The sequence below is a fragment of the Panthera onca genome, chromosome C2 (genome assembly GCF_046562875.1).
Source record: "Panthera onca isolate mPanOnc1 chromosome C2, mPanOnc1 haplotype 2, whole genome shotgun sequence".
Classification (NCBI taxonomy): domain Eukaryota; kingdom Metazoa; phylum Chordata; class Mammalia; order Carnivora; family Felidae; genus Panthera; species Panthera onca.
Genome location: NC_138347.1, coordinates 67593579 through 67620875, shown reverse-complemented (window position 1 = coordinate 67620875; position 27297 = coordinate 67593579). Strand labels below are relative to the sequence as shown.

General features: G+C 39.1%; 1 protein-coding gene across 4 annotated transcripts in view; it reads right to left on the bottom strand.

The window, feature by feature from the left end:
• The window catches only part of CD86 (CD86 molecule), a 67999-nt gene extending 40958 nt beyond the window's left edge, over positions 1 to 27041 (bottom strand). Inside the window, exon 1 of one of the 4 annotated variants that reach the window (XM_060639812.2) lies at positions 26910 to 27041. In XM_060639812.2, coding sequence (XP_060495795.1) covers positions 26910 to 26923 — 14 coding nt within the window. In that variant the 5' untranslated portion in view covers positions 26924 to 27041. Of the gene's footprint in view, positions 1 to 2667; positions 2813 to 26909 lie in introns of those variants that run through there. The other 3 variants (XM_060639814.2, XM_060639813.3, XM_060639811.2) reach the window with 3 other exon arrangements.
• Positions 27042 to 27297: the final 256 nt, after the last annotated feature.

Genomic DNA, 27297 nt, shown 5'->3' with positions numbered 1-27297 from the left:
CACCCATCTTGAGCTTTGCTAAGCTCCCATGCCAAACATGTCTCTTTCTAGCTCACGCTGGATCATATGTCTGACTTGGTCTCCAATCTCTTCTTGGAGCAAATCCTCCTGGACTCCCATTTGTGGAGATTTTTCATACCTAACACTGCCTTAATTTGATTAGGTGTCCTTTCCCATACCCATTTGGGAGCACAATGTTTCCACACAGATATGAGGGGAACAGCATCAAAGATGAATAGGTACAAAGAAAAAATATCTATGTAGATTCATATGGGGGAGAAGGCTGCTTTTATTCATTCCCTGATATTGTAGGTAACTAAAGTATTAAAATTAAGAGTCCATTCCCCTCACTCCCGGAAGAAGGAACGTACATAGCATGGTTAGCTTTCCAATCTCCTTATAGCAAGTTTGTGTACAAGACATATGCCCAAAAATCAGATATTTTTGAGTCAAGGAGCATCTCTTTTCCAAATTATTAATGGTTTTGGAAACCATTTTTTCCTTTTTTGCCAAAAGGTGCCTGTGGGTAAGCATCATGCAAAGTTTTACAGGTGAGTCTGTGCACATCTGGTCAAGGGCTCTGCCTACCACAAATAAGAACCCAGAACTCACTAAAAGGCATTTATGCCAATCATGGCCCCTTAAGAGGGCCCCTTCCTGTTGTCTCAGAACCAGAACCATGGTCAAAGAGAGAAAGCCAATGTATCAAGGGCACAATTTGAGGGACGTCCCCTCTCCCCATTCTGTGTACCAGCCCTACCCTGGTGCTTGGAATTCCCAAATTACTCATTCCTTGGGTTTAGGCATTTTTGAAAGCCCCTATTAAAATGCAAATGCTAGCTAGAAGGGAGAAATGTTTTCTGTTTTTAGCCATTAAGAGTTAAGTTCAAGTTAATGCAGCTAAATAGGAAATGGAACTCAGAAAGAAATCATACTCCTAAAAGAGGGAGAATAGTGAATGGGAAGTTTCCTACCCTGATGGGGAGATGGAAAGTGCCGAAGACATATTTTTCTTCTACATATATTCAAAATGGTGTGTATTTCCCAACCTCAGCCTGAGTATACTCTGATGTATGGTTTAGAAACTAGTCTCTATATTAGGTTAGAGATGAGGATAAAGGTTCAATAAAGGATTGTGCACCTAGCCTATGGCCCTATCCTTCTGTACTGCCCCCCTAAACCACTCTTATTTGCCTGACCATGAAAGGTGAATTGTCAACCCTTGCCTGGACACTGGATAACCACTCAGGAACCTTCCTACTCCTTGCTTGTTTCAGACATGTTAGGTTCTTACTCTATTTCTTCACAGCTTCAGTCTCCTGGGAGAGGGACCCCCCAAACTTATTTCTCACCTTTTTGAAACATGGTATTTGAACCTTGATTTTCTCCTGAAGAATCTGGCTTAGCTCACTTTTTTACCTTTTATGCTCTTTCTTCTCCCACCTTAGCCTCAACTCCATAAAATCCAATTCTCATAACCACCAGGAAGAGATATCTGATATCCAGGGCTATTAGAGCAACCAAAGTATCAAGCTCAAAGACAGTCATTAAACAGTGGGTACAATCACAAAAAGCCATTTCCTTCTCTTCAAAGCAGTGTTGCTATACAGTCATTTTAGTGTGACTGTTAATACTATTTTCCCACTAAGCTAAAAGCTTCAAGAGTACAAGGACCATGACTTTTATGCTCTCTGTTAAAACCCAGGACACAGTTAATCACTCAGATACATTTAGAACATGCTAATGAACAGAGATTTATAAAAAGCTTCCATTATACACAGGATAGCTCATGTAAATAGTATCAATGATACCTGCAACAGCAAACAGATGAAATAATATAGAACTGTGAGCTTGTGCACATAATTAGACTCATTTAAGTCCACAGCCTTAGTCCCAAGATTGAGGTTGCATGTCAGAGGAATAGATCATCTCCCTAGTTATTACAATTTGAGAGGAGTGGGAAGTTCCCTTGGCCAAAAATTATTTTCACCTGTCTCTCCTTAAATAACTATTAGTGGAGGCACTATTTTAAGCCTATTTGCAAATGCAAATATGTTCATGGTATACAGAACACGAGAAACCACTGCATGGGCTCTTTTTGGACCTAAGACTTTCTTTTCAAATGAGCTATTGGTCTCTGGTGCCAAGAGGAGCCAATATTGTGAGGGGCATTTAGATGGGAAGAAGAAATGGAGACAAAGAGACGGGAAGAGAAAGGCCAAATAAGAAAGCAGAGACCACTGCAGAAGCTGTGGGTTTTGCCCCAGTTCTTTGAACTTCTCACTGGCACAAGGGGCTCAGGCAGGGCCAGCATCCTTGGATACTTTCTCCTGCAGTGGAGCTCGTTGGAGCCCCCAGCACCCTGAGGCCAAGGGCAGCTGTTGGTTGTTTGGTAAGTGGTGCCTTCTGTTTCCTGCCTGTCCTGTCTCTTAGCTCACCAAAGCAGACAAAGGATCTGGATGGAAGAGACACATTTCTATAATGTCCTACCTCCAATGTAGCCAGTCTCAGAATCAAGCCTGATGGTCAAAAGTTTTATGCATGTATTCCACAACCCTTCTTACCCACTCCCTTGCCAGCCATCAGCCCAACCTCTGAACATCTGCCCCAGATGTAGCTTTATCAGACACCAAGCTCCCAAAGCATACAAGCTTCATAAGAACATACCTGTCACAAATGCCCATCCACTGCAGCTCCTAGAGACCAGATGTATAAGCTCAGTGACATTCCCGAGGAACACAGAAACAAGGTGTTAAGAATAAACGATGAGGAGCCTTTGTGAGCTCCCCATAACTTCCTAACACTCTTTGTAGAGAAAGAAATAATGTCAGGGCTGAGACTAGAACTCAAATGCAGAAAGGGGAACTGACAAGAAAGAAATAGCACCACAGACAGGGGCTGGTTCCAGATAACTTCTGATGGCAGGTGGGCATTTCCACCGATGAAAATGACTACAAATGCACTGGCGGAGAGTGAGTGAATGTAAAGCCCTGAGGAAACTCCCCAAAGGCAGCCCAGCCACAAACATGACAAAGACTAACAGAGATCCAGGAGTGTAGCCTTTGAGTCCCATAGGTGAAGGTTCAGCTCAGTTTAACAAGTGTTTTATGCAGCAGCCATGTACCAGGTACTGTTTCCGGCTTGGCAGGGCTGCAGGAGGCAGTCTGCAACCACAGAGCCCAGAGACTGGGTATTTTTTTCTCACCCCACCCCCCTACAAACCATTCATTTGAGTATATCTCCATGGATCCTGCTAGGAGCCAATTAACATACACAGCTTGTTTTTAAATTATCCTCATCTAATCCTAATTATCCTAATGTAGAAAATTTGGCCCCTATTCCTGGAAGTAGGTGGTACTCGAGTCTGGGGACAAGTCACCAGCAGAAGAGTGATAGGTGTGTGAATGCCAAGTGGATTTTTCCAAACCTAGTGCTTCGAGAGGGACAGGCTTCACACATATAATCCTGATCCAAATGTATGGCTTCTTTTCCTGATCCAATCAGGCCCTGAAAAGCCCTCTGCTCAGTAGGGGGGGTGGGGGCAGACGTTTATGTGCCTCTGAGCCTGCAGCATTTGCATTCGGGAGAGAAACAGCTACCTGTGAACCTGCCTCCTCTGATCTCTTGGTGGCTAGCTGGGCCCTGCAGGACTAGAGAAATTAAAAGTAGCAAAGGGAGAGCTGTTTGTTGTCTGGGTTGAGAAGAGCACCCAAGCAAGCACATGTGGTGCAGGGGAAGTAGCATAGCACAGGTTTGGAACTGGTAGTCCAAGGTCAAACCCTGGCTTGACCACCGGGCCCTGGACAAGTTATTGTCCAGGAGATGTCTAAGATGTCCAGATGTCTAAGTTACATCTCCCCATTTTAGTCTTCTCATCCAGGAAATGTGACCAGCATCCTTGATGCATTGTTCTGAAAAACAAATGGGATCTTGCATGTACATCACCTGGCACAGAGCATGATATGCAGCTATTTAGTCTTCGTTATTACTTTTCTGTTTTCCTGCCAGACTTTACAGTTCTGACTTTGACCTTTGCGCAAAGTTGATCCTTAATCACCGGAAAGGTGATGATCATTCTTCCCAAAACAGGTCTGTAAACTCCTCACCTTCCATCCAGGGTCTCTCAAACCCAGAGGGCTCTTATGTGGGTCCTGGGCCCTGACTCATAGGGTCTTCACTTCCTCTCAGCGATTCTCTGTGCATACCTTGGAAACTTCATCCTTTACTCGGATAGGCACCACCTGGGGTTTTCCTCTGGATTTTACAATCATATATATATTTTTTTATTTGAAAGGGTCCATTTAGTTTCCTTATTGTAACACATGAAATTACCCATGTATCAGAGCACAGGAGAATTAATTTACATACCACTCCGTTTTCAAGTTTCCTTCTTTTCCTTATACTCAGCAGTCAAAATATCAGATAGGCTAAACTGGAAAGTCTTGCTATCAAAATATTTAGAATAGTATTTCCCAAACTTCAGTCATTCTAGCTACTAGTACCACTTCATATCCATGTAAAAATCTGTATTATTTTTTATGCACTCATTTTATTCTTGACTTATTTTAAAAGGAATCTTTATATAAATACTAAAAATTTTAAAGAGCAGTATTATTTACCAGAAATAAAGGGTGAGTTCAAACTCTGTGTTTGTTCAAACCTGTTGTTCAAACTCTGGCCCCACTAGTTAATACCTGTGTGTTCTTGAGGAAGTCACTTAATTTCTGAGCCTTAGTTTCCTCACAGAGGTAATATTAAATGTCTCATAAGCTTGTTGTGAGGATTAAATAGGAAGACACGTATATGGTGCCTCACACAGATCCTGGCATACGGTAGGTTATTTTAAAAAAAAGTTTTATTGTTTTCTCTTTTCCGTATCCCTTCTCTCATCTCCTTATTTCAGGTCCTGATTAGAGTAGTATCCAATGCACTGTAACAGAAGTAATGGAAGATAAGTAGTGAGGCAGGCAGCAGAAATAAAGGACAATTCGGGGTCACGGAATTCTCTAATTCTATGAACTAATTAGCATTGCAAGGTTGTTTCAGGGACCTCAAAAGTCATTTTAGTCTCTCACTGAAGCAAGGACTCCCCTCGGTGTTATCTGTAATAGATGGATGTCCAGTCTTTGCTTTCTTACTTATGTTGGAAAACTCACTACCTGATATGACAGTTATGAGAGAAAGGTCTTCTTTATAATAATCCCAAATCTCCCACCACTCACTCCCCAGTCCCCTAAGTGTCCCTGTCCTGTTTTCTAAAACTGCCAGGATATGTATTTTTACCCCTTCACATGGAACCCTCCAAATAATTGAAAACAGATATATCATAAGTTTCCTCAGTAGTCTTTTCTCTCAGCTACATATTATCAGTGTCCTCAACTGTTCCTCATATAATGTGGTCTCTAGAACCCTAACCAGCTTGGTGGTTCTCTCACTGGCACCTGTCTCCCTGAATGTGTCAACATACCTCTTTGCAGAAAGGGCTTACAGAATGAAATGGATAGTGACAAGATCACTTTCACTAATGAGTCAGAGATCAAATTAGCCTGTACACAGTTGTACTGGAGTGGCTGACCATGATTTTTTTTTTTTTTCAAATATCATGTCACATCACCACCTCTTGGCCCCATCTTATTTGTATGTCAGTGTTCAGCCAATCAGAATTACTCTGAATCCTCTTTATGTCTTTCATTGTACTAGTCATCCCTCCAATCCTGTGCCACTCAAAAAGCTGATAAGGAGGCCTACCCAAGAGTCATCAGAGCCAAGCATGGACGGGGTTCAGCAGTGATGGTGGTCAACAGTATCAAATGCTGAGATGAGGTTAAGCAAAATGAAGAAAATCAGTTCCTTGTGTTTAGTGAAGAGGAAGTTACCAGTAACCTCAGAAAGTTGCTTTCTGTGTGGGGCTGCTTCCTCCATGCCTCACTCCCAGATGTTCTCATGTCTGAGGAGGCCAAGGCTACAAGAAAAAGCAGCCGGAGGGGAGTGGCTATAGATGGTAGCTGGGTTGGGGGAAGAGATATTCCCCTGGGACCACACGGTTAGGATTTACTCTGAGGGTGGAGGGGCAAAGCTAGAAACTTGTGGGCATTTGGAAAGATCCAAACACTTAGCTGAATTTTCCAATTCCAGCTATATATTTGTTTGCTATACATAAATGGCTTCCCGTGGCCACCAGTCAAGAAGCACTCTAAAAATATTCTAGGTGGTGGTGGTTCTAATATAGGACCAAATAATTTCCACAAATAATTATAGAGGCATTACTTATCGAAATGTTAATTAGCATTTGTTTTCTGAGATTTCTTGACACATAGATTTTTGCAGGGGAGAAAGCAGAAGTGACTTAAAGTCAAAGGCACTTTTGGACTTTTGTGAAAGCTCATGGAAGAGATAATATAGATGTCCTAAAAGGGAAGAGAAAAGAGAGTGCTTTTGAGATGCAAGAGGAAGGAAGGGCAGAGTTGTTTGGGTCCTGTGAGCAGAGGGATCAAACAAAGCACTCTCTCTCAGTGCTCCCAAGGGGATAACAGCTTTGGGAGTGATGGCTCGTGCCTACAGAAGCAGTGCACTTGGTTCATGGGCCTCAGGAGATAACCTCATTTCCTACTGTGACATAGGGGTGGAGAGCTGCCAGACTTCACAGACCACCGTGGTTTAGATAGTGAGGTTGCCAATAGCAACCAAAATGGTCTTGGGATTTGAGGCCCTTCCTCCTTCTAGGCACTAGGTAAGCTTCCTGAATTATGACTGGGCTGTAAGAAGGAAAGGGCATCCCTGTATGATCAAGATGGAATCCCCTATCCAACTGGTAGAATAGGTTTCACAGGTGAGATTAGGTTGAATTAAAGGAAACATGGGAAGTGACCATCTCTTACATACTTGGATTCATGGACAGAAATTCATGCCCTATTCATAGTTCCTACGTTATTTTTAATTTAGAAGTGATGCAGCACAGGGTGGTCCTGTTCTTATTCCCAGCCCTGCTGCACAACCTCTCAGAGTGCAGGAAGCCACAACCACTGTCCCCAGAACCTGACTTTTCCCTTTTAATGAAACTCTTCTGGGTCCATAAACAGCGTTCTCTGATACTGCTTGAGAGAGAACATAAAACATTTGCTATGAATTTTTTATTTTACTGCTGTTATAAAATTGTATTTCGAAAATCCTTCATCCTTAAAACATAAACACACTAACTGCTGAGAGGATGAAAAGAGAAGCCACAGACTGTAAGAAAATATTTGCAAAACACATAACTGATAAAGGACTGATATCCAAAATGTACAAAGAACTCTTAAAACTCAAGAAAACAAACAATTCAGTCTAAAAATGGGCAAAAGATCTGATCATACACCATACCAAAGAAGATATACAGATGGTACAGATATACATATTAAAAGATGCTCAGTATCATATGTCATTAGGGAATTGCTAATCAAAACCATAATGAGCTACTACTAAATACCTATTAGAATGGCTAAAAAAACCCCAAAAAACAAAAAAACAAAACTCCTGACAATACCAAATGCTGACAGGGATGTGGAACAATGGCAACTCTCATTCATTGCTGGTGGGAATGGAAAATGATGTAGGGACTCTGGAACTCATTGTGGCAGGTTCTTACAGCACTTAACATAAGCCTACCAGATGAACCATCAATAATGCTCCTAGGTATTTACCCAAATGAGTTTAAAACTTATGTCCACACAAAAACCTGTGCATGCATATTTATACCACCTTTATTCATAATTGCCCCAAAGTAGAAGCAACTGAGATGGCCTTCAATAAGTGAATAGATAGACAAACTGTGGTATGTCCATACAATGGAATATTATTCAGTAATAAATAGAAATGAGCTATCAACCCATGAAAAGACATGGACAAACTTTAAATGCATGTTGCTTAATGAAAGAAGCCAACCTCAAAAGGCTACATACTGTATGTTTCCAACTAGATAACATTCTGCAAAACGCAAAATCACTGAGACAGTAAAAAGATCAGTGGTTGCCAGAGGATGTGAAGAGGGATGAATAGAGGAGCACAAGGGATTTTTAGGGCAGTGAAACTTTCTGCATGATACTGTAATTAATGGTGTATATATGTTATAAATTTGTCAAAACCCACAGAACTGTAGAACCTAAAGAGGGGACTTTAATGTAAAGTGTGAGTTTTAATTAACAATATTGGTTCATTAACAAATATACCACACCAATGCAAGATCATAATAACAGAGGAAACTATGTGCAGGGGAGAGGGTGTATGGGAATTCTCTGTATGGTCTGCTCAATTTTTCTATAAATTTAAAACTGTCACAAAAATAAAGTCTATTAATTAAAAACATACACACACACATACACACACACTACATAAGCACTGATTCCTGGTAAAGCAACTAAGTTAATAACATGACATTTTAGAGGGCTTCTACCCCGTGGGTAAAAAAATTAGCATCAATTTCACAGTCCAGAGGTTCTCTTCTCCATGTTGCACACTTGTAATTAAATGCCATACATAAGACATTGCTGCGAAACATCTCTAGTTTTGTATTTCTGCCCTCTATTTTGACATTTTTTGCATCTTTCTGGTGCAGAATCATAAATTTTCATGTCAGTTCCTTGCGTACATTAAAAAGTCCCATTGTTTTCTAAGGGCCAGATCAATAAAAAAATAGTTTTCAGTTCCATGTTTCTGGAGGAACATTCTTAGAAATGTAGTAAGCTTCTTTTTTTCTTTGAGGCGGAGATACAATGTTGACCTACACTTAAAAGCAATTTTATATAGTTAAGCATTGGAGGTTGAGTCTTTTTCTTTCAGCCAAACTTTTACAGCCTCCATATTTACATCCTATAAGAGGGTCACCAAGGTTGGGGGAGATCCTCACTCTTACAACCTCTAGCGCAGTCTCCTCTCTAGTCCTGAGTTGGTTTGTTTGGTCTCCTTGGCTGCCCTGGGGTATCTTATTTTATTCACTTTCTCATGATGCAAATTCACACCCATCATTCATGCATGTTAAGAAAGAGGGAACGTGTATTGTTTCTTAATTTATATTCGATCAACTTCTGAACACAGAAACTAGGACTCAGTGACACACTTTTGCCTAGATGTCCTCTAAGGAGAAGTCAGAAAGGTAAAGGACACTAACAGTTATTTACAAGATCCTACTTAAGATCCTTGTCTGCATTTTCTCTCAAAACCAAATGGTGGCTTAATAAAACATACCTAAACTTCGGCAACAAAATTTATGTGGGTTGAAAATTACATTTGCATGTTGTAAAAGGTAGGGTAAGGAAAAATTGTCAAAAGGCTAAGTATCAGGATGTGCACATTTTAGAAAAACAAGTAATGTTGTACCTGGGATGACTGTGGCATTTACATGATCTGTTACTTTAGCTGTATGGGCAAGTGGAGAAGATTAAGAATGTGGCTCTGTGTAGAGCTCAGGCTAAGGACAGCAACCCCAGCTAGTACGGAGCCAGCCATCCCAAACCCAGGGTCTGAGAGTGGTCAGTGGTCTGGTGGAGACATGGCGGAGTGGGGTGGAGGTGTGCTGTGGCACAGTCAGAATTGGGAGTTTCTGGGAAGTGTGATGTCTACAGTGTAGTGAGTGGAGATACTTCATTGTTTGCCCCTGTGAAATAAGGGGCATTGTTTGCCCCTGTGAAATAAGTGTCCTGGGGGACACTGGGGGACAGGCCCTAAGGAGCAATGGGGAACTGGGGCCACAGATCAGGAAATAAGGCCAAGCCAGAGAAGGACTACAGCCTGGAGAACTGAGGAACTCACCATTCGCCCCCTTGGACACTAGAGATCAGAATTATAGCAGCAAGACCACATCTGGAGCCCCCCTCCCACCAGCTATGTGTACAGACACTTCATAAAAGGGACTGGGAAGAGTTTCAGGAGTGGTTCCAGGATGCTCATGGAAACTAGTAATACTATAGACTCTAGTGACACAAAAAAGCACATATTTTTATTCTTTACCTTTGTTTCCACCCATCTTTGTATCTTAACATTATTTCCCACTTTCTAATAATACTTTAAAATCCACTGATGTAATTGCACCATTTGCAATTTCTACTTTTTAATTTGCCTTCATTCATTCAACAAATGCTTATCCAGCCCTAACTAAGTATAGGACTTGGGCTGGTCCTGGGATACAAGGAAAAGCAGAGGGTCCCTGCTCTGCAAGAGCCTGAAGGTGAGTGCAGGAGACCGACACCAAACTGGTAATATCAAGGGGCCTGCCAACAAGTGATTTTCAACAAAAACAGCTTCAGTTACTAATGATTAAGTAACATCTGAAGAGCATGTGGTAGATATTAACTAGGTTGTATAGGTCACAATTAAGAAAAATTTCCCCAGGCCCTCTGACTCAGGAATAGACTTCTCTAAGAAATATTGGTTCTCCTTCGGTTCATATTTTAAATGGTCACTGTGTCTGCATGACTGTCAGTCACAGATGGCACAGCAGAGAACTCACTCTGAGAGAAGGGTAGATGAAAGTGATACTTAACTTCTAATTTAATAATTCTATATTCTAGCTATTTAGTAATGTTTACAATACGAGAATCTCAGGACTTAGAGAATCTCAGGACTTCTGAGGGTTTATACAAAAGATGGCCTGTTAGTTAACAAATAACAAAACCACGTAAAATCTTTCCAAGATGAATGAAATACATACAGCAGCAAGTTTAAAAATTGATGCCAATAAACTACCAACATCAGTGATGGCACTTTTCAGAATTCAACAAAGTAAATATATGATTCCAAACATATTATTTCGATCTTTAGTGTTACCTGGGAACGTTAAACCCAAATTCACAAGATTGTGATCTCTGAATTTAAAGTGGTCCATTTGCTTAAAGATATGCCCTTACGCATTCTGAGAAACTGTCATCTCTTTCACAAAGCATCTGACATTTGCCATTTCCTTTAAACCTTAGTTAGAAGAAATAAAATGAGGTAATATTCTAAGTATAAAAGTTGCTTAAAGAGTAAAGTCCATATGCTTTTTCCTATTTGTGCAAAGGAGGGAATATAATACATAACAAAACTAACACATTTTAATAAATGGCAGCATATTTCAATTTTAGGGAAGCATAATCTGAGAAAGCACCTTTTTATGCAAAATATTTATATAAGAACATAAATAAAATGTGTTCTACAAAGTAAAATAAAATATATTGGGGCATATAGAACACAGCCAATATGACTAAGCTTGTTAAACAAAAAACAAAAAACCAAAACCACTGGATTTTTTAAAGCTTCCATTTCACAATAGGGTCGAAGGAGGGGGCATTGCACACACAAAGGCTCACTTCCCTGTGGCATCTTTGTAACCAAAAGCAACGAACATAAGACTTCTGGGAACCCTGAAAATACGTATTTATCAACCTGGATTTGCAATTTTCAAGTTGGTGGTACAGAACCACCAGGTGTAATTTTGTAGCTCCCTTCACATGCCTTTATCTGGAAGATTCTAAAGGTCCACCACCACTTAGACATGTTGCCACTTACAAGAAATTTTCCATATCTATTCATCAGTGATGGACATTTGGGCTCTGTCCATAGTTTGCCTATTGTTAACAGCACTGCTCTAAACATTGGGGTACATAATGCTCCTATGAGTCAGCACTCCTAAATCCTTTGGATGAATTCCTACTAGTGCTATTGCTGGGTCATAGGGTAATTCTATTTTTAATTTTTTGAGGAAACTCCACACTGTTATCCAGAGTGGCTGCACCAGTTTGCATTCCCACCAACAGTGCAAGAGGGTTCCTGTTTTCCACATCTTCGCCAGTATCTATTGTTGTGTGAGTTGTTAATTTTAGCCACTCTGACTGGTGTGAGGTGGTATCTCAATGGTTTTGATTTGTATTTCCCTGATGATGAGCGATATTGAGTATCTTTTCATGTGTCTGTTGGCCATCTGGATGTCTGCTTTGGAAAAGTGTCTATTCATGTCTTCTGCCCTTTTCTTCACAGGATTATTTGTTTTTGATACAATGGAATACTACTTGGCAATGAGAAAGAATGAAATTTGCCATTTGCAACAACGTGGATGGAACTGGAGGGTATTATGCTAAATGAAATAAGTCAGGCAGAGAAAGATAGAGGTCATATGTTTTCACTCATATGTGGAGTTTGAGAATCTTAACAGAACATCAGGGGGGAAGGGAAGGGGAAAAATAGTTTCAAACAGAGAGGGGGGCAAACCATAAGGGACTCTTAAATGCAGAGAACAAACTGAGGGTTGATGGGGGTGGGCAGGGGAGAGAGGACAATGGGTGATGGGCATTGAGGAGGGCACTTGTTGGGATGAGTACTGGGTGTTGTATGTAAGTGATGAATTATGGGAATCTACTCCTGAAGCCAAGAGCACACTGTATACACTGTATGTTAGCTAACTTAACAATAAATTGTATTTAAAAAATAAAAAAATAAAAAGTAAACATACCATTTGGCAAATGACATTAAACCTTTTACTAATAAATTCAGATTCCTTTGATATTTCTTGAATAATTCTAAATACTGAAGATAAATACTAAGTGCTAATTAATTTCTAAATCTATAAAATAAACTAGCACCCCCAGTAAAATAAGATGTCGCTCCTCCTACTCTTCTGCCATGTGAGTAAAGGATGGTCTCTTTTGAAAAGTGCCTTAAATAGCTTTCCTCAAATCTGGTTTAATATCAGAAATGATCTCAAATAAACCTTGTACTTGTTGGCTACGGTTTTAATGTGAGGAGTTGGAATTCTTAAGAAGGACAGCATTTGTAAACCAATTTGATCTTTGCAATTCAAGGATTGGAGACAAAATATTGTATTTGTCATCATACTTGAGTTGCATTTTCACTATGCATGGCCTATTTGCATACAAACAAAAGAGATTATTTTTAAAAGAGGTTTTCTGTGTTTTTGTTTTGGTCCTTTGGTAAGTAAGGGACCAAGCCATTTTCATACCATGGACTTCACACATTATGTTTATGTCATCCTTCACTTCCTCTTCCTTACCACCCACTTCCATTTCATTGGTGGCCAGTTTTGGGGTCTCTGTCACCTCCTGTCCAGACTACTGCAACAATCTCCTGGCTGGATCCCTTACACTATCCTTTACCCTATCATTATTTTTCACCAAAAGCAATCTGACTATGAAACTTCCTTGCTTTGAAGACTTGCTCCCTTTTCCTCATGGACTAGTGGTCATACTTCTTAGCAAGACACACAAAGGCCTTCACAGCCTGAACCCAACTTTTCTCTTCTGCTTCTATCAGTCAACCCACATAACTTACCTTCTAGTCACACCAGAACTGTTCACTGACCCTTGACCCTCCTAGACCTTTCAGGACTTTTTGCCGTCTTTGTCTTTGCACAAGCTATTCCTTCTGCCTGGAATGCCTTTCCTGCCTTTTCTGTATGCAGAACTCCATCCACTGTTCCTTTGAGATCCAGGTCACTCTGTACGTCACAGCTGGAACCTTCCCTGCCATCCTTCCCTCCTTTTCCACTATATCTATATCTTTCTCGCTCCCAAATCACATCATTTATTCTTTCATTATAACAGTTTCCTCCTTGTGTTAAAATTTCCCTGCTTATATAGATGTCCTATCCTGACTTCCACAAGAGCAGGGAACATGTTTAGTTCCCTTTGCATTCCTGATACTTAGTGCAGTAACAGGTCCAACAAACGTCATTAAAGTTAATATCTGTTAACTGATGACTTATAAGCTAGGTATTCTGCCAGGTACTTTAAGTGTATTGCTTCATTTAATCTCCACAATAAATGTAGGAATTTTACAGATGAGGAAACTGAGTTTCAAAGAAGTTAGGCCACTTGCCTAGGGACACACAGCTGGTGACCTCAAGTTTTAGCAGGATATAGAATTGAATCTGTTTCAATTTCTAGCTGATTTTGCTATATGACTATCATTAGAATGTCAGATAGATGTCAGCGTACTTTTTTGGTGTGGTTTGGCTCTTTTTAAGTCTCTCCACTCTACCTTTTACTAATTATGCAACCTTGAGTAAATTACTAAACCTCTCCAAACCTCAATTTCCTCATTTTTTTTTTCGGTGGGGGAAAATAATACCTAATTTACATGGTCATTATAAAGATTCAGGGACTACACCTATGTGAGGTTCCTAGCCCCATCCCTGCTCATCACAGCAATCATTTCTTCCTTCCTGCTGTCAGCCATGCACTTCATATTCCTCCATTCACTCACTTAATCCTTACTCTCTGAAAATTGGAAACTATGAAACCTTCTAACAGATGAATAAACAGGCTTAGAGAAATAAGTAACCTGCCCCAAATTCTTTTAATCCAAGTAAATGTTTTTCCTAAAGTCCCCCAGAACTGAATGGGACCCTCAGATCAATACCTAAGTGTGTGTAAAGGGATCACTCTGCCTGTATGTGTGAAAACACAACTAGAGACATTAAAGAAACTGAGTTTGGGTTTGTTTTCCCTTTTTTTTTTTAACTTTTTTTTCCCTAGTGACCATGAACACTTAACAAGTCAGAGGATCCTCTTGAAAACTGAATTTTGGGTGAGCCACTGCATAGGTGTATTAACTTTTCTACTCCCTGCTGTCTCAATTCTCCATGTCCCTCAAATTCCCACCTTTTCCACTGAACCTTCAATCAAGTTCCCCCTTCTCTACCAATCTACTTCCTTCTAACCTGCAAGCAAAGATCTTGGGACCACTTTCCAGCCCAGTCAGAAGGGAAGATGTAAATGGCTTCTGCCTTAAAATTTGGTGCCCTGGGGGAAGTATCTTGCTGGGTCTATATTTTCAAACTTCCCTAGCTTTTGTAACTCCCAGCTCTCACTTGCCTTCATTCCATTTGGTTATTCCTTCCCACCTGTTGATGCCTCACTATTTACACCAAGGCTTTTAGACTCAAGTGTGTACATGGTCCTGGCAGTTAATGTAAATAAATGAGCAAAGTAGGCCATGTAGGAAAAGGAGAGCTTTTACCCACCCTTAGAAGTTGAGCAGCCTCTTCCAGATTCACCTGTTGTTACCATATGGGAATGAGGGCCCATTGTTACTGGTTATTCTGATTTCCCAGAGGAGGTGGAAATCCAAATTTATGTGAATTCTCCAGATTTTTAAAGTACTGGCAACTAGTTATAGTTAATTTTTTTTAATTTTTAAAAATTACTGTCTATCTATATGCTATTTTTGGTCTACCAATCTTTAGTTTTCAATCTCTGTCCCAGACCACTTGCTCCCTAGTTCTTACCTTTATTACTTGGCTGCCAGAGCTTGTTTTGGGCCCTGATACAACACAGCTCTCTCCAAGCACAAATATTTCTACCCACAAATCTGTCTTGGTCTGCCATAATAGATGCTCCCATAATGCTGTTCAGAGCTTTGGTCTAGAATTAGATTGGTGGCTGGACTCCTGGCTCTGTATCAGCTATGCGACCTGGACAAGTTATTTAACATCTCTAAGATTTAGTTTTCAGTTGTGGAAAATAGGGGATAATAATAGTACCTACCTCCAGGAATTGTAAGGATTAAGTGAAATAATATATGATAGAATGTGCCATAATGCCTGCCATGTGATAAGAAATGCTAGCTATAATGTAACCTTCTCCCTTCATAGCTGCTAAATAGGATCTCTATGTGATTCATCTTCATTTTCTCAACATTAAATAAAACTTTACTGAATGAGTTAATAAACAAATTTTCTCAGCCCCCTCTTTTCTAGCCCTGATTCACTATAGCCTGGAATTTAATATATTCTTAAACCTTTCCATCCATAGTGTTCTCACACTCCTCTGAACCTCTGTTGCACTAGAGAACAGAGGTCAAAATTGGAGGCCTGAGCCAAGCAAGCCCCTCCAGACATTGAGGCATTACATAAAAATCAGGAGATATCACATATAAGTCTACCTCCCTAACTTCTCTCCAAAAAATGAGATTAGGTTGTACTGGACCACATTCCAGCACACAAGACAACAGAGTGGGGACCAGCAGCATTGCTCAAGATGGGGCTCATCTGTGGGGCACCTGGGTGGCTTAGTCGGTTAAGTGTCAGACTTCAGTTCAGGTCATGATCTCATGGTTTGGGAGTTCGAGTCCTGCATTGGGCTCTGTGCTGACAGCTCAGAGCCTGGAGCCTGCTTCGGATTCTGTGTCTCTGTCTCTCTCTGCCCCACCTCTCTCTCTTTCTCTCTCAAAACTAACATTAAAAAATTTTAAAACAAACAAACAAACAAACAAAAAAAGATGGGGTTCATCTGCTGTGTAACGAAGCTTCCACCATTCAGGCGTCATGAGGGTATAATAAACTATATGCCTGCATCACATTCTATTATCTGAGGATCTCTGTAGGCATTCTGTGTTTACTCTTCCCGACTCAGAGACTGTACCTCACTACTAGGTTGCTTTTTATCTTGATTTTATCCTGCTTAGCAGAGCAATATAAATTCACTGTAGATTTAGCAATTTCAAAGAAAAAAAAACCCTATTCCTATGATCCTGCCAACCTAGAGGTAACCACTATGACTGTTTTGACATACTTGCTATGTTGTTTCCATGCGTTATTTTCTTTATAATTCCATAGCTTTATGTTTTCTCTGTCATTAAAAAGTCATCAACACACACACACACACACACACACACACGTTATCAACAACTTCATCTTTAATTTACTTAACCATTCACCTACTATGAAAAATTCAGGTTGATTCTTATTTTTCATTATATTAAATAATGCAATAATAGACATTTGTGTGCACAAATCTTTTTCATGTCTCATACTATTTATCTATATCCTTAAAAGTGAAATTATTGCAGAAGAGGAATAAGCATTTTCACAATAAGCAAAAGTGGTAGTTTATATATCTTCTAGAATTAGAAGTGCAAATTTGAATATGTTACCCATGATGACTAATAGGCAAACAAGTCTTTATAAATTAAGAGCAGACATTACCAGATGTACCATATTGGAAATCCAGAAGGCTAAAAAGGGGGCTTCATAGCTTCATGAAGGTACATATAATTACCAATTATAGGACAGGACTTTATTTTAATGTTTTTGGCATCCTACCTTACATAAAATATATTTTAAGTGGCTTTGTTGTTTGGCTTTCACCTTATTCACTTGCATTGAGCCTGCCCTTCTCGTATCTATAATTAGAGGTTTACTATAGTGACTTCGGGGTTTTAGGTAAGAATCCACTTGCTATGGGGCACCTGGGTGGCTCAGAGTTAAGCGTCCAACTTCTTGGTTTCAGCCCAGGTCATGATCTCACAGTTTGTGAGTTTGAGCCCCATGTCAGGCTCTGTGCTGGCAGTGAGGAGCCTGCTTGGAATTCTCTCTCTCTTAAAATAAATAAACAAACTTAAAAAAAAAACATTTGCTAGAACTAAATAAGAAAAGGCAGAGCTAAAGAAAGTGAAGACAATTTAAAATATAGAAAATAATAGATTTTAAAGAAAAAATATGAAGACTAAAACATGTTATTTCCATGAGACTTCATATCCACTATAAATTCCTATAAGTCTCATGGCATTAAAAAGTACTCATAACCACATTTTTTAGATGAGGGCACTGAAGTTCAGACAAGTAGATAGCTTCCCCAAGGTGACATGGCTGGTAAACAGAAAACTACTTATTAACTACTTATTATTTGACACCAGCCAGACTGACTCAAAACTCTGGCACTTATTCAAGACATACTGCCTACAGACAAATAGAAAACATATTGGAACCTCACACGCTTCACTGCTATTTTTAAAAAATCATCATATTTGATATATTTACCACTAAACTGAGCTCCTTGAGAAATCATGTCACTCATTTTGGCAATTTCTAACACGTAGCCCAGAGCCTGGAAACAAAGGTGCTGAATGAACTGAGAAATTACTAAGAACATAGAGAAATAAGCAGTTGGCTAGAATGGGTGTTTTTAAGCATTCTTAAGCTTTTTGCAGTGGGAAAATTGCTTTCCAGAAAGGTTATAGCCATTCATAATCCTCCAATCAATACCATATGAATGTACTGTTCTTCTTGTATACTCAGTAGCATTATTATCCCCACTCCAACAAAACATAAATTGTTAATTTGGTTAATAAAAATACCTCATTGGTGTTTGAATTAGTATTTGTTTAATATTCAGTGAAGATTAACATTTTGGGTTTTTTCCCATTACTTTTTAAAATTAAGTTTTTGATTTTAATTCCAGTATTGTTAATGTACAGTGTTACATTAGTTTCACGTATACAATACAATGTATACAATTCAACAATTCTATACATTACTCAGTGCTCATTGTGCTAAGTGTACTCTTAATCCCCTTCACCTATTTCATCCATCCCCCCATCCACCTGCCCTCTGATAACCTGTAGTTAAAAATCTGTTTCTTGGTTTCTCTCTTTTTTTCCCTTGCTCAGTTGTTTTGTTTCTTAAATTCTGCATTGTGAGTGAAATTATATGGCATTTATTTTTATCTGATTTATTTCACTTAGCATTATATTCACTTCTTCCATCCATGTTGCAAATGGCAAGATTTAATTCTTTTTCATGGCTGAATAATATTCCACTGAATATGTATATACCACACCTTCTTTATCCGTTCATCTACCAATGGACACTTGGACTGCTTCCATAATTTGGCTTTAACTATAAATAATGCTGCAATAAACACAGAGGCACATGTATTCCTTTGAATTAGTGTTTTTTGTGTTTTGGGCATAAATACCCAGTACTACAATTAGTAAATCATAGGGTATTTCTATTTTTAACTTTGTGAGGAACCGCTTTGGTTTTTGATTGTAGCCATTCTGACAGGTGTGAGGTGATATCTCATTGTAGTTTTGATGTGCATTTCCCTGATGATGAGTGATGTTGAACATCTTTTCATGTGTCTGTTGGCCATTTTCATGTCTTTGGAGAAATGTCTGTTCATGTCCTCTGCTCATTTTTTAACTGGATTATTTGTTTTGGGGGTAATGAGTTGTATCTTTACTTTTTAAATGTTTTATTTTGAAATAATTTAAGATTCAAAGGAAGTTGGTAAAACTGTAAAGGAGGTCTTGTGTGACTTTCACCCACTTTCCCTCAGTGGTAACATCTTTTACAGCTGCAGTATAACAGTTAAAACTAGGAAATTGAGATTGGTATAACCCACAGAGCTTATTTATATTTCACCAGTTTTATGTTTTATGTGCATGTGTATAGTTCTATGCAACTTTGTCATGTGTATAAATTTATGTAAAAACTGTCACTCTAGTGTAATAAGGAAATATTCCATTACCACAAGGCTCCCTTGTACTATCCCTTTATGGAGGCATACCTCCTCCTTTCTCCACCACTCATAACCATGGCAACCATCAGTCTGCTTTCTTGTCTTTATGATTTTATTATTTCAAGAATGACATATAAATGGAATCATATGGTATGTAACATTTTGAGATTGGCATTTTCACATAGCATAAGTCTCTGAAGATGTATCCAAGTTTGTGTGGGTATCAATAGTTCTTCCCTTTTATTGCTGAGTGGTATTCCATAGTATATATGTACCATAGTTTGTTTAACCATTCACTCAGTGAAGGATATTTTTCCCCGTTTTGACTACTAGGAATAAATCTGGTATGAATATTCATGTATTGGTTTTGTGTGAACATAGTTTTTTCATTTCTCTGGGATAAATGCCCAAGAATGCAACTTGTGAGTCATATAGTAAGTGTATGTTTAGTTTCTCAAGAAACTGTCAAACTGTTTTCCAGAGTGGCTGCACCATTTTACAATCCCAACAGCAAAATATAGGTGATCCAGTTTCTCTGCATCCTGCCAGCGTGATGTTACCATTATTATTATTTTTTAAAGCTATTCTGATAGGTGTGTAGTGATATCTCATCTCACTGTGGGCTTAATTTTCATTCTCATCATGGCTAATGATGTTGAACATCTTTTCATGTGCCTGTCACCTGTGCATCCTCTTTGAGAAAATGCCTTTTTATATCTTTTTCCTATTTTATAATTGGATTGTTTGTTTACTGTTTAATCTGGTAAATGAAGATATCTCATTGGAGCTTGAATTGGCATTTCTTTAATATGTAGTGAAATGAACAATTTTTGTCATTTACATTTATTTTAAAAAATTGCTTAATTATTAACTGCATTGGATTGCTTTTGTCATTTTATAATTGTTGGTTTCTCTTCCTAATTACACTGTAAAGATTACATGTTGGCTATTTTTTTCTGTATTCTACACAGTTCCTGAAGACAGTTTCTTGATGAAGATTTATTGTTTAGTTGGTTGAAAACAGTCATAAAGATGAAGGTGATGATCTAGGTTTATCTTATGGGTAGTTACTTTCTCAGGTTTTACCCCATGGTTAGTTTCTGGCTGGTATTGACTAATTGGTTTACTTAACTAACTATTCATTCTTTTTTATTTTTATTTGATCTTTCAGTACAGCCAAATTGGATTAATTTCATCCCCTAAAATACAGAACTGTGACTTCTGAGTTGTTTGGCTGATAATGTCTCTGAGACTACAGAAAGCAAATTTTAGACTCATTTTGACTTCAGAGCTTTCTCTTTTTTTTAAATCTTTTTTAAAAGTTTATTTATTTATTTTGAGAGAGAGATAAAGAGAGAGATTGAGCGCACATGCAGGAGGGGCAGAGAGACAGAGATAGAGAATCCCCAGCAAGTTCCACACTGTCTGTACATGTGTAGAGCCTGATGCAGAGCTCGAATCCACAAACCTGAGCTAAAATCAAAAGTCAGTCGCTTAACCAACTGAGCCACTCAGGCATCCCATTGGCTTCAGAGCTTTCTAAGAAGATGCTTTAATACTTCTTCATTCCAATTCTACTATATTTTTCTGCTTAAATGATAAGCGATCCCCCAAATTCGACATCATCAGATTCACCACAAGTCTTCATCTCTGAGAAGTTTCAAAAAACAACTTTCTTATGGCTTTACAAAACAGAATAGAATCTGTGTTAGTACTAAAAATCTACCTTGTGGGGCACCTGGGTGGCTCAGTCAGTTAAGCCTCTCACTTCAGCTCAGGTCACGATCTTGTGGTTCGTGAGTTCGAGCCCCACGTCAGGTTCTGTGCTGGTGGCTCAGAGCCTGGGGCCTGCTTTGGATTCTCTCTCTCTCTCTTTCTCTCTGCCTCTCCCTTGCTCGTGCTCTATCTCTGTCTCTCAGAAAAATAAATAAACATTAAAAAAATAAATAAAAATCTGATGTGCCAAAATGTTAGCTACAAAAATCCTTTTCTTCCTGAAATCCTTCCCAAACCAGTTTGGGTGGAAAAGGAATACCTGTATCTGCTTTTCTCTCCTCTGTTTAGCTATTAGAGTAGAGGAAGGAAAACTCCAGGTCTGGCTGTCTGGACTCTAGGTTGTTTCCATGTGGCTGTTATGGACAGCAGAGGTGAGTTTTGATCCAGAGAGGAGGTCCCTTTTCATTGCCAGACATTTTGCAGGAGTGGTCCCTGTTCTGTCTCTGTATTCTCGGCTCTCTACAATTTACTCCCTCTACTCAACTAGGAGATCTCTGCAAAGGTCACCAAGGGCCTCTGGACTGACATTTTTAGTCATTCTCCTACTTCACCTTTCTGCAGAATTTGACACTATGACTACCCTCTGCATTGTGAAATATTTTCCTTCTCTTAGCTCAGGTGACCAATCCTTTTTCCTCCCTCCCTCCCCCATTCGCTTATGCCCAGTTTCTTTCTCTGGCTGTGTGCACTCTTCTCACCAAGGTATTATGCACACTCACCAAGTGTATTAGTTTGTTAGAGATAGTAACAAAGTACCACAAATTGTGGCTTAAACAACAGAGGTTTATTGTCTCACAGTTCTGGAAGCCAGAAGTCTTAAATGAAGGTGTCAGCAGCATCGCTTCCTTCTGAAGGCTGTGACAGACAGGTCTGCTCCAGGTGTCTCTCCTTGGCTTGTAAATTGCCTTCTTCTCCATGTCTTTTCACATTGTCTTCTCTCTATGCATATTTCTCTAAATTTTCTCTTCTTTATCAGCACACCAATCATCTTGGATTAGGGTCCACCCTAATGACTTCATTTTAACTTGATTATCATCGTGAAGACCCTCTCTCCAAATACGGTCACATTCTGAGCTACTGGGGTTAAGACTTCAACATATTAATTTTGAGGGGACACAATTCAGCCCTTAGACTCACTTTTTCTGTTGTATCTCATGTGTTCAACGTAGAAGTTTGGTAAATATGCTTTGTCTTTCCCTAGGCATGTTCTGTTCTTTGTTTCATCTATCTCCTCCCTTGGTTCCTAGGACATCACTTTTCTCCTGCTTTAATTCAATCTCTCTAGTCCCTCCTTGGTGTGTCTATTTTGGACTCTTCATCTTCATCTCCCTCCTTAAATGTCATGGTTTTCCAGGTTCTATCCCTGGCTTTTTCTCACTCCATCATCCTCTCTCCCTAGTGATCTTACCCACAATGAGAATTGCAGCTATGTTGAATCTATTCCAAGCCCATACCTCCTTTTTGAGCTTTGTACCTGTATATTCACTTGTCTACTTATGCATCACCATCCACCTACTCCATAGGATCTCAAATTCAGCATGCTCAAAAATGAACTCACCTTTAGTCCTCTCTTTTCCCCAGCTCAAACCCAATCCACTTCCTATATGCCCCATTTTATGAAAGATGCCACTGTATACTTAGATCTCTCCTTCCAAGCTCCACATCTTTCAGAAACCAAATCCTGTCAATTCTTGTGCTTAAACATCTTCTAAAAGCATCCTCTCCTCTCTGATCCTGCCATAACTGTACTGGTTTCATGTCCTCAACACCTCTCCTTGGATTATTCCAATAGTTTCCTAAATAATCTCCTTGTTAGCCCAGATCAGTTCTGCACTCTGCTGACAGAGGTATTTCTTTAAAGCAGATATTATCTTATCTTTTATTAATTTTCAAACTTAGGCTGTAATTTTAGGATAATCACAGCTGGATGCCTGGCCCCTCCTAGTTTCCACCTCTTCCTTTATTATTACTATCTGTCAAGGATCTTCTCACAGCTATATTTGCAGTCCCTCCCCACCCCACACACCCCATATGTCTATTTAATCACCCACACCTTGGGTCTTTAAACCATGTTGAGCCCCCATGAAGCCCACAGCTGGTGGTCTATAAAAGTCTCAGCAGATCTCTGAGCCATCTCTTCTCTTCTGCCCTATCTCTGCTCCTGGCTGCTCCCTGCATCCAAATTGACTCTCTGCTTTCTTAGCCTCACCCTCCTTTTCCAGCATTTGGCTTCCCATTGTAATTAGAGTCACTCCCTAGAGTGGCTGGCTTTGTCCTGGGGCTCTGTCTTTTTCATGTCAGCTTCACCGGGAGCCCAGCTTGGGGTTGTCTTAACAGGCTTCAGAGGGTACAACACACTTCTATTGGAAAAAACCTTCCTGAATTTTAGTCCTAGCATTGTCATCAAATAATTGTGTAACCTTGGACAAATCACTTCCCCTCTATTTCTTAATACTAACAGTAATAGTAATAATAACAACTAATAATAATAACTAATAATTAATACTAACAGTAATAATAATAACAACTAATAATAATTACTGAGTACTTATCAGAGCAAGATTCTAAGCATTTACATGGGTTATCTCTCACAACCACCTTATGACATATCACAATTATCTCTATTGTACAGATAAGAAACTAAGGATCACAATTTTTAGGCAATTTGTCCAAGGTCACATAGCTAGGAAGAAGGAGAAGCTAGGATTCAAGCCCCAACACTCTGGTTCCAAAGCATGGCCACTTAACCACTGCCCTGTTCTTCCTCCCAATATGTAGCTCACTCAAGAGCCATCCCATCACATCTGTAAAATGACATGAGCACTCTGGTCTTTCCGCACAGAACTTCTATGAAAACAGGCTTATTAGGATCTAGTGAGTATATTTTAAACATTAAAAAAAAATTTTTTTAAATGTTCATTTATTTTTGAGAGAGAGAGACAGAGCATGAGTTGGGGGGGGGGGTGGGGATAGAGAGGAAGGAGACACAGAATTTGAAGCAGGCTCCAGGCTGTGAGCTGTCAGCACTGAGCCTGATGCGGGGCTCGAACCCACGAACTGTGAAATCATGACGTGAACTGAAGTTGGACACTCAACCGACTGAGCCACCCAGATGCCCCATTAGTGAGTATATTCTGAAGAAGAGTTAAGAGAGAAAAAGTTAGACACAAAGGGCAAAAGCCTAAAAATAGAATTCCACAAATTATGAGTGATCTCATAGTACTAGACAGCTGTCTGGTTTTCTGAGAGAAGCTAAGTATTGATTTATTTTTTTAATAATCTAGTTTTATTTTTCTGCCTACAGATATGATCCAAGTTCAAAAGCACAAAATAGAAAATAAAAATCATCTGTATTTCTGATTAACATTGTTTGTATAAAGGTATTATGTATAAACGTCATAGTACTGTACATTCTGCTTTTTTCTTTAGCAAAACACATTAAAAATTGTTCTACAATAGAATTTTTAATGATTTCATAGTATTTCATTATGGATGTTCCATAATTAACCAATTACCTATTTTAAGACATTGAAGTTGTTTCTAAGGTTTTCACTATTAGACACAATGACAAGAAAAATGTTCATGTCACTAAAACTTTACAAACATATGATTATGTCTTTACAATAAATTTCTTTTTAAATTTTTTTAATTAATAAAAATTTTTAAGTTTATTCATTTTTGAGAGTGAGAGAGACAGAGTGTAAGCAGGGGAGGGGCAGAGAGAGAGGGGGACAGAATCCAAAACAGGTTCCAGGATCTGAGCTGTCAGAACAGAGCCCGACACAGGGCTCAAGCTCACAAAATGTGAGATCATGACCTGAGCTGACGCTGAATGCTTAACCGACTGAGTCACCCAGGTGCCCCTACAAAAAATTTCTAAAAATTGAATATCTTGGTTAAAGGGCATATAAATTTTAAGGGTTTGATTTGTATCACCAAATTTTTGTCCAGAAAGATTATATTAGGCAATAAGAGCATAAATGTTCCTCTCTTCTTAGAAACATGTAGGCTTATTGTATGAATGGTAGTTACTTCGTAAAAAGAAATCTGCCATTTAGGGGTGCCTGGGTGGCTCAGTCAGTTAAATGTCTTACTCTTGATTTCGGCACAGGTCATGATCTTGCGGTTTTTGGGATTGAGCCCTGTTTTGGGCTTCGGGCTGACAGCATAGAGCCTGCTTGGGATTCTCTCTTTCCCTCCCTTTCTGCACCTTCCTCCACTTGTGCTCTCAAAATAAATAAACTAAAAAAAAGAGAAATCTGCCATTTTGATAAATAAAAATGATATTTTGTGGTTTTAATTCACATTTCTTTTATTTCTGAGGCGATTAAACATTATTTATTGGTCACTTATATTTAAAAATTTTGAGGGGCGCCTGGATGGCGCAGTCGGTTAAGCGTCCGACTTCAGCCAGGTCACGATCTCGCGGTCCGTGAGTTCGAGCCCCGCGTCAGGCTCTGGGCTGATGGCTCGGAGCCTGGAGCCTGTTTCCGATTCTGTGTCTCCCTCTCTCTCTGCCCCTCCCCCGTTCATGCTCTGTCTCTCTCTGTCCCAAAAATAAAATAAAAAACGTTGAAAAAAAAAAAAATTAAAAAAAAAAAAATTTGTTTATTATCAATTTTCAGGCACTGTGAAACAGAGAATCTTAACAAAAACAATATAGACAGTGGCCTGTGGTTCTATAGATGTCTGCAGGCAGCATTAGCATAATAAAACAGTATCACCTCTAGTTCCACAAAAATTATAAATTCTGAATTTTTTTCATACACGTGTAATATTTCAAAATTCTACAGCAAGGAAGCAAGACTCTTTACTTGGAAATTAAATTCTAATCTTCTGAAATGAAATCAGCAAAGCTGTTTCCCTAACCAGTAAGCACTGTGTAGATGAGGGTTACTTAGATTTTCAAAGAACAATAACAAATGATGACTGATTCCAGCTGCCACCAACCAAGAGGAGGGTGTATGTTACTGCTTCCAGTAAGTTCTGCCATGGGGGCATGCCACACATGAAGAAACCTTGTGGTACAGAGCAAAGCAGCAAGAAAGATTTTAGTTCTATTCCTTATGAGCAGTGTGACCTTAACAAGTTATTTAGGCTCTTCAAGCCACAGTTATCTCATCTATAAAACAGATATTATCTGTCCAAGAGTCACTGTGAAGATTAAAATGCGTGAAATAACATGAATAAAGCACATAATACGTCATGTATGTTCAATACCAGAGAGCTAATTGAATTACTACTCTCCTTCTTTCTACTACCTCACTCTGTTCAGAATCTCTCATGGCCTATTTGTGACTCATTTTCTGGGTTCTGCGTTTTCTTCTTACACCTCTTCTCCCTCTTACTTTTCCTTACAAAGGAAAATTTACTCTCTAGTCTATGGTACTACTTATGCAGACATTTAAAATTTTTCTGATTCTTAAAACCAACAACTGCAACATTGAAATATTCAAAAAACAAATTTATAAAATTAAAGTTAATCACTTGAAAAAAAAAAAACAACAACAACCAGTAAACTTTTTGGCACCTTAAATAATTTTTACCTTTGAGTGGCAGTCAAATGTCCTTGCTAGAAATTTCTTTAAAAGATCCCCTGCCTTGGAGCTATAAGATCAACCTAAGGAGATGCTCTCAGAAGGCGAGAATGGCTTTGGGACTTTATCCAATTTTTCACAACATAGATCATTCATTATCCCAAGCATTCATGCTTTTGGCTTGTGCATAATTATGCCCTTAATACATATTAGCATTCTTGAGCAGGAAGGACAGAAAACAGAGAATGAGCACCATCCTCAACCTCAGCCTGCTACTGAGGTTACATAATCCTTAATTGCCTTTCAAAGAATAGTAAGAATGATCACTCACCACCCGAGATCCATCTTGACTGTCTGCTATTGTGCTAACGTCTGGGAATGACTCTTGTCTGTCTGTAGAGTCTGCGTTACAGTGGAAGGAGGAGCAATCTCTTCTACCCCTGTGAAAAGCCTTCTTCCTCAATGACTGTATATCCTGTAACTTTCTTTAATAAAGGCCGTTCCTCTTTTTTCTACAGATTTTGCCAACACTTGTGGAAGAAATTTAACTCTTTCCTTGCATTTGAATTCACTGACCTAGATCTAAACATGTTTTTAAAAATAATTCAGTGGCTTGAGTTCCAGACATGACATTAAGATGAGGCTGACTAAAACTCCCCCTCTTGAAATTCCCTCAAAAAATCTAGAAAATAAAATAATTAAAAAGAAAAAATATCTGT